Below are 12,162 nucleotides of genomic sequence, written 5' to 3'. Positions count from 1 at the left end.
TCCACAGCCACAGCAGCCATCGGTTCCGGAAGAAGAGGAGAGACAGAGCCGTGTGTCTCGCAGCAAAGGGATACCACACCAACTACCACATGCACAACCCGCTGTGGCACTTCCACCGTTACCATCCGACAAGCCAGACACGATACGAAACAGCAAGGTTATCAAAGACCGTACATCAACAGTCCAGCCAAACCTTGCATCAGCCTTACACACCACATCAGCAAAATCCCCCGACCAACCCCGCACAGACTCCTACCACGTAGAACCCATCCACGCCCCATCCTCCTTCACACCGCACCGCTCAACACCATGGAAAAAACCATCGTCGGGTGGGCGTGGCAGTATGATACAATCGCTGAGTCTGGCGTACAAAGCCCAGAAGGTCGCTATTCAGGCGCCGGCGCTCGAGGCGGTTAATTTGGAGATTATTAATAGTGTTGCTGAGAAGGCTAGTAATGGTGTCAGGACCGAGGTTTCACGTATTGCTAGACCGGCATCACCGAAAAAGGGAGTTACTGTCAAGAAACCGAAACGGCCATCCACTGTGGATGTCAATGTGCAGGCGCAAGCTGGTGATGAGGATGAAGGGATATCAAGACTACTATGGGCACACCGTATTATTCCTTCCAAAGGTGGCCACGACGATACAGAAGAAGATATAGGGCTTGGTGATGTTGCGCCGAAGTACGTACATAATCCCAAACCGATACGGCCACGACGAGATACCAGCAGGACGTATCTGTCCATGATACCTGTTTCTCCATCGTCAGCAGCTTCTCCGGTAAAGGAAAGGGTGTCGGCAAACAAGCAGGATACGTTTGGCAGTGGTATTAAAGGGTCGTCGTTACATGCTACTCGTCCCCGGACAGCACAGAAACAGAGGCCGGCTACTGCTACGTTGTCGGTCGTTAATGTTGGAGGTGTAGGCTCGATGTAGGCGTTGATTCAACACGACAGCAGGGATGATCTAGTTTCGCGAATACATAATATCTATAGACAGTATTTAACATTAGCATTCAATTAATTTGAAAATCAAACAAAATAATGATACATACGCGAAGCTTGCGAAAATTTTCAAGAGGCAGCTTGGTTTGTTATCTTGCACAGTTTGACGAACAACACACAGCAATGACCACAAGGATACGAAAGCCCAAGAAGGATCGTCCACAGCAGCCTATCGTAACATCCGACAAAGAGGATACGGTTGACGCTACAGGCAAACCAAAGATAGACTTCACAGACTGGAAGGTCATCATAAAGTACTTTTGGCCATCCATTCTAGTAATCTGCTTTGCCCTAGCCTACTTTCTGGCCCTGCCCCACTACAAAGCTGCACTAAATAACCGGATCTTGAAAGTAACGGAAGAGTTCACCGGTGCGTGGTTTGATAAGGAGTGTTCTGAGAATCCAACATTTGTTGAAGGTATGTTTTTGTTGGCTGAGATACGGATTGTGTCATTTTAGATCATTTGTACACTATCAGAACTAACGTATTTGTGGTGTTTGTAGGATGCTCACCATCGATATGTGGTCGCTACATTACCGACAACTTTGCAACACCAAAAGAAGTCCGGATTTTGAAACTTATCGCAGACAAGGCCATGAATCTCTCAGATACGAACTCGTGTGCTACGATATTTGATATTCCTAGTGGTGCGGTTACGCTGAATGACAAGTTCGTGAATGTGTATGAGGTGGTCAAGGCTGCGAGAGCTCGAAATGTGGATGTTGATTGGATTACGGCGAAGGAGCTGGCTGTGCTTGAAAGAGGTATGCATGAATCTCGAGATCTAGTTGAAATGTATCTTTTGGAGCTAACTTACACGTTTCATTAGTCCAACACCGCATCAAAACACACGTAAAATCCATCTTTGGCGCACAAACCGTGCATCTCGCCAAGCCATCCTTCTTTAGCCGTATCGACGGTGGCAAGAAGCCTGCCACCGAGCACGACGAGTATTGGCACTCGCACGTCGACAGAGACCAATATGGGACATTTGTGTATACGGGACTGTTGTATCTGTCTAATGCCAAAACGGATTTCGTGGATGGGGAGTTCGTGTTTTTGGATGCTGATGAGAAGAGGTTGATTCTGCAGCCAAAGGAGGGGAGGTTGAGTTTGTTTACGAGTGGGAAGGAGAATACGCATCGGGTTAATAAGGTCAAGGAGGGGAGGAGGTATGCGTTGACTGTTGCGTTTGAATGTGGGGATACGCCTGTAGATTACAACGAACAATTACAACGAACAATTACAACGTAATCAACGTAGCAATAATTATAATCAACGATCCATCTCTAAACGCCTCCTCATGTGCTAGGTGGGTTGAGGGCGTCTGTGGTATAGATTTATTTGGACGGTTTTTGCATCGGCATCTGTATATAGATCAAGTTGTTTGCCATCTACAGGTATAGGCTAATTGAGGAGATTCTTGCATTAGCTTGGTAATGAACATTTCAACATTTGAGAAAACACATTCCGCATTCTTGGCGTCGTCTGAACTTTCAAGTTCGCAAGGCAGATTTTACACAAATGTCAAGCGGGTAAGATCCGACAGACATTGAACATTAAACAAGCCCTAGAATGTAAGTGTTCTGTGCTTTCCCGTCTATTCATTCAAAAATCTAGTTCTTCCTCACGAAGCAGTAGTTTTGATTTCTATTTATCCTCCGAAACCCTCGCTCCACAGTCGAACAAAATATCACTCGCATCATTCTTTCGGCAATTTGTGGTCATCTCAAAAATTATTCATTTATTTTGGAACTTTTGAATTGTCCCTTTTGTGGAGGTCTGCTAGAAACTAATCTCTCAATTTGAATCCCCACTCTTGAATTATCGGTTGCACTTTTCACACCTACGCAAAGCACCAGATCAAGAGAAGGATACTGCTATCATCATCTAGAGGTATATAGATCAACTTGGATTTTGTTTGTTGAGACTACATTGAGAGCAATTTCTGTATTAAAGGGTTGACTTTACACAAACCGCAGCCATCACATCATCGCATCAACTCATTATTATCTTTTTTTCTGGAAACAACGAAATTAGACAAGGACGCTAGTAGACATATCAGCTATAGATCGTTATTCCCTATTTTATCCCTCCTCGTATAACTATACTGTGCAAAGTAGTAGCCCTTCATTTCCGAAACTCCAAAAACACCACACGATGGACAACGAATCAATCCAAGTCCGATCGCTCAACGATATCACTCCACCACCATCCGAAACCGGCACAATCACACTATCCAGAGATAAAGGTCTCTTTGGAGCTGACCGCTGCCTGTTTGACAATACACACCACACATTGTCATTCTTTAGCTTTGATGAAGATGGAGAAGACCATATCCCACTCGCAGCTGATAAACCAGATTACTGTGATCCACCACCAACGCTACCGTTATCGTACCAGCAGTCGTCGGTATTGTGTCGTGAGAAGGGTGACGCCATTGTTAATTGTGAGATGACGGGTAATACCAATAACAGTAGTAACCAGTCGGGAAGTATACCAGTTGCATCATCACCTATACAACAGCATGACGACGATGATGCGTATATGCAGTTGTCGCTACCGGTGGTGTCTGATAGTATGGGTGCTAGTACTGGATTTACGGCTTCGTATCCAGTTTCAGGAGCAACTGCAGGGACTGGGACGCAACAGGTCGCGTATCCGTATAATATGTATTATACTCATTCTGGACAGTATTCTGGGAGTCCTATATCGCCAACTTCTGCAGCTCAGATTGGTGCGATGGCATCATCTCAACAGCAGCAGCAGCATCAGTCAACGTCTCCGACTCAGCAGTTGCAGGGGCAGGTTATTAATCAGGTGAGTTTACTGGTGGAATCAATATGGAATTTGTTGCTTGAAGTTGCTGTCGGGATGAAGATGGCCTGTGTCGTCACAGCGCTAATACTTCAATGTCTTGCAGATGTATTCTTTTTGCTCATGCTCAAACCTAACGAAACTTTTCTACATCTTCTAGTACATGTATGGAAACCAACCATACTACTATTACTCAACGGCGTACAGCAACTACCCACCAGGCTCCTACATGGCATCTCAACCAACTCGAGGCCCAGGTCGTCCATCAACTCGTCCAACAGTAGTATCAGCACCTCAATACCATCCATACCCACGTTCGCACCCAAATGCACCAATCACGATTCAAACAAATGCAACTCAACTCCAATTACAACATCATCAGCTCCAACAACAGCAACAACAGCACCAGCAAATCCAACAAGTCCAAATGCAAAACCAGCAACAGTTACAACAACATCAACAACAAATGCACCATCAACAACACCAACAACAAACAATAGGATTAAACCACTCAGTTATAAATAATCTCGCAATGAACATGTCTCAACAACAACAAGTACAGGTACCATTACAACCTACAACAGTATCGCCAGCCACAGTCGCTCCCATACCCGCATCTCAAATGCTGGGTACCCCCATCATCGTCGCCACCAAGACAACCGTATCATCACCAAGCACATCAGCATCCACATCCGCATCCACATCACCCATAATCAAATCTGTGTCTCTGCCCATTCGCTCACTGACACCCGTACAGCAAATACCACTCGAGCGAGCATCTCCACCACTCCAAGCACCGCAACAAAAGCCGAAAAACCGGGGCCGGGCACCGAAACAACCTGTAATCAAACCTGAAACGCAGGACGATGGGTTGATTCGTAGTGCAGTGTATTCAAGTGTGCCAGTGTATGAGTTCACCACTCGTGGCGTGTCGCTCATGAAGCGGGTCAAGGATGGGTTTATGAATGCGACGCAGATACTCAAGCTTGCTGGGATTGATAAGGGGAGACGGACCAAGATTTTGGAGAAGGAGGTGCATCCGAATGAGCATGAGAAGGTTCAGGGAGGGTAAGCGAATGTTGCGTTGTTGAAAAAGTTGGATGAGCCAATACTCATGCCTTTTTTTACAGATATGGAAAATACCAAGGAACTTGGGTACCATTCTCTCGTGGTATTCATCTAGCTCAGGAGTATGGTGTTGAGGAGTTGCTACGTCCGTTACTGGACTACAAGCGAGTAGAGAAATGAAAACATTGTTTGATTCTAAGTGGGACTTTGTGTGGGTGTATCACACGGACAGTTTTGTGTTTGTCAAGTCAAAAGAGCAAAAACCTCATATATCTCACCACCTCATTTCTATGTGTTGTAAGAAAATTGTAAAGTCAAAACAATCGTAAATAAATGGTCTATACCAACAAAAACCTCTTGTGGCCGTACAAATTACTTGAAAACACCATCTATATTCATCTGGAATTAAGCGTGCGAATCAACGACGCGAACGTCGAAAGCTCCCTCAACTGCTTCTCAGACCCTTCAGTCGGATCGCACCCCCACCGTCTCTCAGCCAAGAGTTTTTGGGCCTCATCAAAAGTCATTCCCTTGTTCTTTATCAGATATGCGATTACGACTGATGTTGACTGTGATGTCCTAGCGTGACAGTGTACAAGCACATGTGTGCGTGATTCAATCCCTGCATGGATGAACTCTAGCACTCCTCGATCGGTCAGCAAGTGTAATAGATCTTCAATCTCGTCATCTAGGAGTTTTAAGGCCATGTAGTATGAGAGGTTCTACAACGACGATAGCTTGGGTCCGAGCTCATGGTTTTTTGTGGTAGGTCAAGACCAAATGTCCAAAATCTCTTAAGAAAAAGCCACATTGCCAACACAACCATACCTTTCCATGGCCTAATTTCGCCTCCTTCAAAGTCTCCTTGTCGTTATCAGCAGCCAGATTCACCACCCAGCCTACAATACCATAGATTCCAGCCCTCATGGCAATTTCCTCTCCCGACACCCGCAAGTAGTCTTTGATATTTGAGATGTTGTCTTCTGAATCGTCAATGACAAAGAATTGTTGGCCGGTAGTACTGATGTCGGATGTTGGGGTTGATGCTGGCAGTTCTTGACGATCTCCTGCCTGTTCAATGGACTAGAAATTATGGATGTATAAACAGTTAGTATATTGATTGAAATGACGCGTAATTTGATGCATCAACATGTTGATATTTTTTTATGCTCCACATTCTTACTTTACGTCATCCACAGTAGTAACCTGCGTAGGAACAGGCTTGAGAGACTTTGTCAGATATGATCATCTCAAAATTTAAAAGTCATCAAAACAGTCGTGGAGGTATCTCAAAGGAAACAAGTTGGGAAACAGTGTCACAAACAGTCGTTTGACAACGAGCTATACTAGGATCCAACGAGAGACACACCAGCAAGCATATCCTTGAAGTCCGTTTACTGTATCAATCCAACGACGTTCTAACTCCAAGGATGGGAGCTGAAGACAGTCAAGCTGCAACCAAAGTGATTGTGGAGTACATGGACGCATGGAATAAGCAAGATTTGAAACGAACAAGGGCTACTCTCCACTATCCAAACTTTGTTATGGGTGGCGAGGAGCCGCTCATCACCAATGACTCCTTGGAAGGTATACGTCAACGACATTAGAATTTTTTTTTGGATTTTTTTTTGGCATCCATCAACCACCATACATGCATCAAACCATTCCCAATTACTAACTCCATATCATTCTAACATAGACGTATCAAAGCGCAACACCATTTTTCTATCCGGCTCTCCAGGATGGACACACTCCACAACCGACCACATGGAAATAATATCATCCAAACCTGGCGCCGTGTCCATCGCACTGCGATTTACAAGATATTCCAAGAACAAACCTCCCACATCTCATCGATCGCTATGTGAGTTTCGTTGTGATGTGTGTGTTTGACTGCTGGTGATGATGGTAGATGTGGCTGACATTACCAAAAATCTCAGACTATTGCATCAAGTCGACAAAGACTGGGAGATGGGGGATTCAGGCGCTGTTTCCGATGGAGTGATATTTATCGGATGGAATGTTGTGTTTTTGTTAGTTTACAAGTGAACTGCCCTTTTTTAAGTAATATGGAAATTGAATTGATTTGGCATGTGTATTGTCTGTTATGTTGTATGATGTTGGGAGGTGGCACGGGTTGTGGATGGAACATTCGCACTGGGGTTGCTCACTTTTTTTGGTCTTGGTCTCTAACCCATGACAAAAAACGAAAACAAACACCGCTTCCTTAGACAGTCATTCACTCCTCTTGCATGGAGCTGAATGGATACAAGAAATTTGAATGAAGCAAGATCAAATCAAAGTTCAACTTAATCGCCAGCTCGACGTTTAAGATGTCGTGATTTGGTTTCATGCGTTGTACACATCAATATATCTTTTTGATATGAACATGTATTGGGAATGAATAATATAATTAATATATGATATAATCAATATCGGAGGCCAAACGCGTCGAATTCGGGAGTTGCGTAGTCACTGTTATTCCTCCTGCTTTCTTATAAACGTTGTGGTTGAGAGGCGCATACTTGGTAAGAGAGGACGACGAAGCGCAATTGGCTCTAAAGCATTCTAGTCAATTCTTATGAACGCCTAGTCTTTTCCTATCGTCGCTTTCCAGATTACTCGTATCCTTTGACATCTAATCCACATTCATTGACAAAACATGATGGCCTCAATGACAGAAGAAGCAGTCAGGCTGCCTACTGAACTCATTAGAATACTGGAATATGTTGAAGATTATGGAGTGGTGGATATCATGACTCTTGGTCGTGTATCTCGTGCATCAAAACAGAATGAATGAGAACCACTTATTTTCGTTTCGACAATTTAGATACCCTACTACACTAATTACTCCTTGCGTAGGCTCTTCGTATACTGTACAGGACAGTGCCGCTTCCTGAGGAGACAAAGCATCGCTTGTGTTGTCATAAATTGGATGTCACACTCGCAAATGTCGCGACATTTGGTCAAAAGCATGTCAAGAAACTGCAACGTTTGCATATATTTACACGATCTCTTGAAGCTTATGGTTTGACTTGTTGTTGGTATGCAGTCCAAGAGAGTCGCAACTGTAAGTTCAGAGACTAAAGAAAATCTCAGTTCCAGCGATTTCAGACAGCTACAATTGGAAGAACATCGTGTTGCTCGCCTAATGCAACGTTGCAGCAATCTTCGTCATGTTGAAGTTTGCCAGGAATATGTCTGCATCCTGGAGCATGCTGGCGGTCTGGAGCATCTTCACCTTCAGTGCACGTTCGGGGACGAATTCGACTCTGCATCTATGGAAGCGGCAGTCCCTCGATCATTCCTCGAAAGGAATCTGAATTGCAAGCTACATATGGGAATTTGCGCAGCAGTTCCACCACGTATATTTGAGACGGCCGTGCAATTTATATATGTAGAAACCATATGTCATGAACCCTTGGTCTCACCGAAAACATTGTTTCGACTTCTACCAGGCACTAGCCTGACAAGTCGCAAGTCAGTGATTCTCCTTGATGAGATTTTGGAGGATTTGGAGGACTGCTCATGATTGGGATTTTTCCGAGTATTTTAATCTCAACGATGTAAACTGCACTTCTGGTCATGATCCCTTGGAGAAATATCGTCGTGTTTTGACATCTTTAGCATCGCCATCATGTAAGCTTCAAAGCTTAAGACTCGTCAGCAAATATGAAACAGGACTCCCTTGCACTTTAGTCTCCCGCTCCTTTTACGTCATGCCGCCACTCTTCGTAAAGTCACAACTACCATCTTGGACGATGTAGTATTCAATCCACCACTCGCAGTTTCATTCCCATATCTCGATGACCTTGCTATATACATGAATAAGCCTTCAGAAGAACTCTAACGTTTCCCTTCACTCTACCTTAGTTCATGGTCTGGAACAACTCAAGAATCTTTCTGATATGAATTGTGTATTTGTGAAAATGAGAAGTTGTATATAAAAGTGGATCCCAAAAACCAGAGTTAACGGTTATATTACAAAGAGAGAACCCCCTCTCCAAAATGTGGTTTATATTACCCACTCATTGAGGATTTGAACGACCAGCGTTCATACCTCTTTGAGAGTACTGTTTATTTGACATTGGTTGTTGTAATTGTTGCTGTGACTGCAGCTGATAATTCATCTGCTGCGATTGGTGATACTGCTGCATATGCTGTTGTTGATGCCACTGATGCTGCTGATGTTGCACTTGCTGGTTATAATCCTGAATCGGGCGATTCGAAGACGATACTACTTGAGGTCTAACAGTCACCATTGGCGAATGCTGCCTCACTACAGGTGAATTCCTCTCAGAATTCCCATCCTTATCACCACGCCCAAAGAGCGAAGCAAAGAAACTTGTCTTCTTCCTCTCCTGACTTCCTAGAGACACATTATCATCCTCCTCATCTATTATTCTGCGACGTTGCCGTTGCACTGGTGATGCTCCAGGCTCAGAGCCACCCCATTCTCTAGGACTCTCGTCAGCTATAAATCTACGAATTTCTGATATGGGTACCGTCCGTAGATTCGATGATGAGCCTACAAGTACTGGACCTCCTATTTCCTTGATTTCAGACTTAAATTTCTTATATTTCTTATGGTTTGGTGTTGCAAAGGATGTCAGTGTCACCGTGTTGTTGAGAGAATTTGGTGAGGAACCAGGTTGAGATGGTCTGGATCCTTCTGGGTTCTTTGTGGCTGATAATAGACGGGATATCCTGTTACGATTCTGTAGAGAATTGCCATTGTTGCCTTGAGTTGTGAGCACTTCTCCGACACCTGATATAGATTCAGCCAGTACAGAGCGTTCTAATGAAGCGTTACTTTCTTCTGATTCACGACGTTTACTAGTCCGTTCTGTTGCTGGCCGAGACATATTTTCAGCTGATCTCATCCGTCTTACATTATGATGATCTGATGAAGTCGATGCGAACTGCGGTGGCGGCTTATTTGGTGGTGGAGGAAGATGAGATAAGAATTCTATCTTGGCATCGTTATATTCCTGTTCCTGCTGCTGCTGTTGTGCCAGTTTATCTCGTTTCTGTTGTTCATGGAGCTCTCTATATTGTTCAGGAATTGGTGGTATAACTGATTCCTTTCTCGGTGGAAACACCTTCATATACGACTCCACCTTGTTTGAATCGTGACGTACTGGAAACTTCAATAGATTGTTGGCATCAGGTGGTGGGTGTCTACGTGGGGTTGGAGTTAACGATGTCTCTGGTCGAGGGGGTGGTATAGGTGATGGCGCGGTTACTGTTTTCTGACGACTAGGAGGTGGTGTTGCTGATTGCTTTGCTACTACATATGGTGCTGTTAGTGCATGAGCTGTCGCTGGTCCCGCGACCACAACAGCAGAAGCTGAAACTACGGTTGGCTGTTTACTGGAGCTAACACCATGCACTACAGCATTCTGAGCAGCTGTTGTAGGTAACTCCACAATCACTACATGTTTTTGAGACAGTTTGGCAGTCTTTTTACCATTGGTATTCTTCAAAATACCAGTCTTTACTACTGTGGTATCGGTTTCAGTACCATCACCATCTATAATGACCACTTCCTCCTCGTCCTTGCTTGGAGGTTCAGGTAGTTCATTTTGAATCGGAGTACTATTCATACTACTGCTACCAGCTTCATCCATCTCTTTGCGAATCGTGCTGATATGTATACTGTTGTAATTAGTATCAGGATGATCCTTTCGACTTGGACTACCAATCACACCACTGCTACTAGCAGTTTCAGGCATTTCTTTTCGAATCGGACTATTATTCACACTACTAATAGCACTATCATTCCGTGCTACTTTGGAAGACATTGGTGGTGGCGTAGGTCGTTTGGACTCTGCAGCTGGTGCACTATCTACTTTTCCTCGATTTGGTGTGTTTGATGCAGACGATGGTGGTGTTGGCAACTGCTTTACGTTAGAGGAATCTAGATTCATCTGTGGTGATGGTGCAGATGGTGTAGTAGCCAGCTGGTTTACAGTCGATTTTAGATTAATCTGTTTAAGTTCTACTTCCTTGCTTGAGTCAATCTGTTTTAGCATGTCTACAGTTTCTTGCGGCGGTGCATGCAACATAGACATGGTATGGCTCGGAATGTCTACAGAAAGCAACGACGACGAAGACACGGAGCTATTAGAAGACATTGGCGACATTGATAGCTTCTCCATCTTTAGTAGACCTACACAAAAAAACTATCAAGTCTCTACTGCGATTCTGTTCAAGTGCAGAACTCACTCGTCTCCGAATCCACAGTTCTGGAAAGCCGATTAGGAGAACTACGAATAGGAATACTTGGCAAAGCTCGATCCAGCGATGCTGCCGGCAACACTGGTGAAGAAAATGAGCTGCCGCGTTCTGGTGTTGTTGGCTCAGCCTAAATTCAGAAAACGCATTGAGACATTGTAGCAACGTCATAAAAGGCGGTAGCAGTTGTTCATGAGCAAACCGGGACATACTTGGAAAGAGTCCATGCTAAACTTTCTGTGAGGCACTGTTGCCGAATCAGGTGTTCTCACAGATACAGTCGGACCTTGATTGGGAGCTACATAAACCGGCTCGCTGTAATTGTTACTGCTAGTTCGTGATGCCGATGTCGGCATGGGTACGACTTTAGATAACGAATTATTTCGAGTCGGAGGTGTCATCTGTGGAGTAGGAGATGTTGGAGCCATCCCTGCCGGAGCAGCCGGCTTCGCAGTTGGTTTCGGCTTTGGTGACTTTGCTGCTACAGGACTTGTAGGCATTGGCACAAAAGATGTTGGGCTGGTCGGTGAGTTTGCGAAGAGACTGCTAAAGCTTGGTAATGATAGATCCAGCGTCGGTGGCCTGTCCAGACTATCAAAGATTCCCATAGTCGATTGTCTTTTCATAAACGAGAGTCTCTTTGGCGAAGGCAGTGTTGACGACCTGCGACTTTCATTCAAGCTTGTTGTAGTGTCCAGTTGTCCCAACTGGAACTTCTTGACTGTACTGCCTACAAAAGATTCGCCATCTACAGGGCTCTCCTCTCCTGTAGAATGAGATAGCAATGCGCTCTCTGCCGTGACATAAGATAACTCCTTCATCCGTGGGAAGGTCTCAAAGCTAAAGTGTTCGAAATTGGCTTCCCCTGAAGATGCTGAGCTCATGATTCAAGACCACCAAAGAGCCTATAAGATACTCGATACTAGTGTTGAAACAGACGTTAGAAGTCTCTCCTTGCTGGTACCACCCTTCCTCACAAACCAATCTGCTGGCAATATGCTGAAACGACTTGCGGCGATGTTGTTTTTCACGCC

General features: G+C 44.5%; 1 protein-coding gene across 1 annotated transcript; it reads left to right on the top strand.

Annotated features, from left to right (window-relative positions):
• Positions 1-3,166: 3,166 nt before the first annotated feature.
• On the top strand, positions 3,167-5,071 carry SmJEL517_g01768 (uncharacterized protein; the record flags this gene model as incomplete). The annotated part of the gene is made up of 3 exons (XM_031167696.1): positions 3,167-3,826; positions 3,984-4,891; positions 4,954-5,071. 3 exons carry the CDS (start codon positions 3,167-3,169, stop codon positions 5,069-5,071), a joined length of 1,686 nt encoding a protein of 561 aa, XP_031026324.1.
• Between the last annotated feature and the right edge of the window lie 7,091 nt (positions 5,072-12,162).

This window comes from Synchytrium microbalum, assembly GCF_006535985.1.
Source record: "Synchytrium microbalum strain JEL517 chromosome Unknown SmJEL517_scf0006, whole genome shotgun sequence".
Taxonomy (NCBI): domain Eukaryota; kingdom Fungi; phylum Chytridiomycota; class Chytridiomycetes; order Synchytriales; family Synchytriaceae; genus Synchytrium; species Synchytrium microbalum.
The sequence above is the reverse complement of the archived record's forward strand: the minus strand, read 5'-3'. Positions and strand labels throughout refer to the sequence as shown.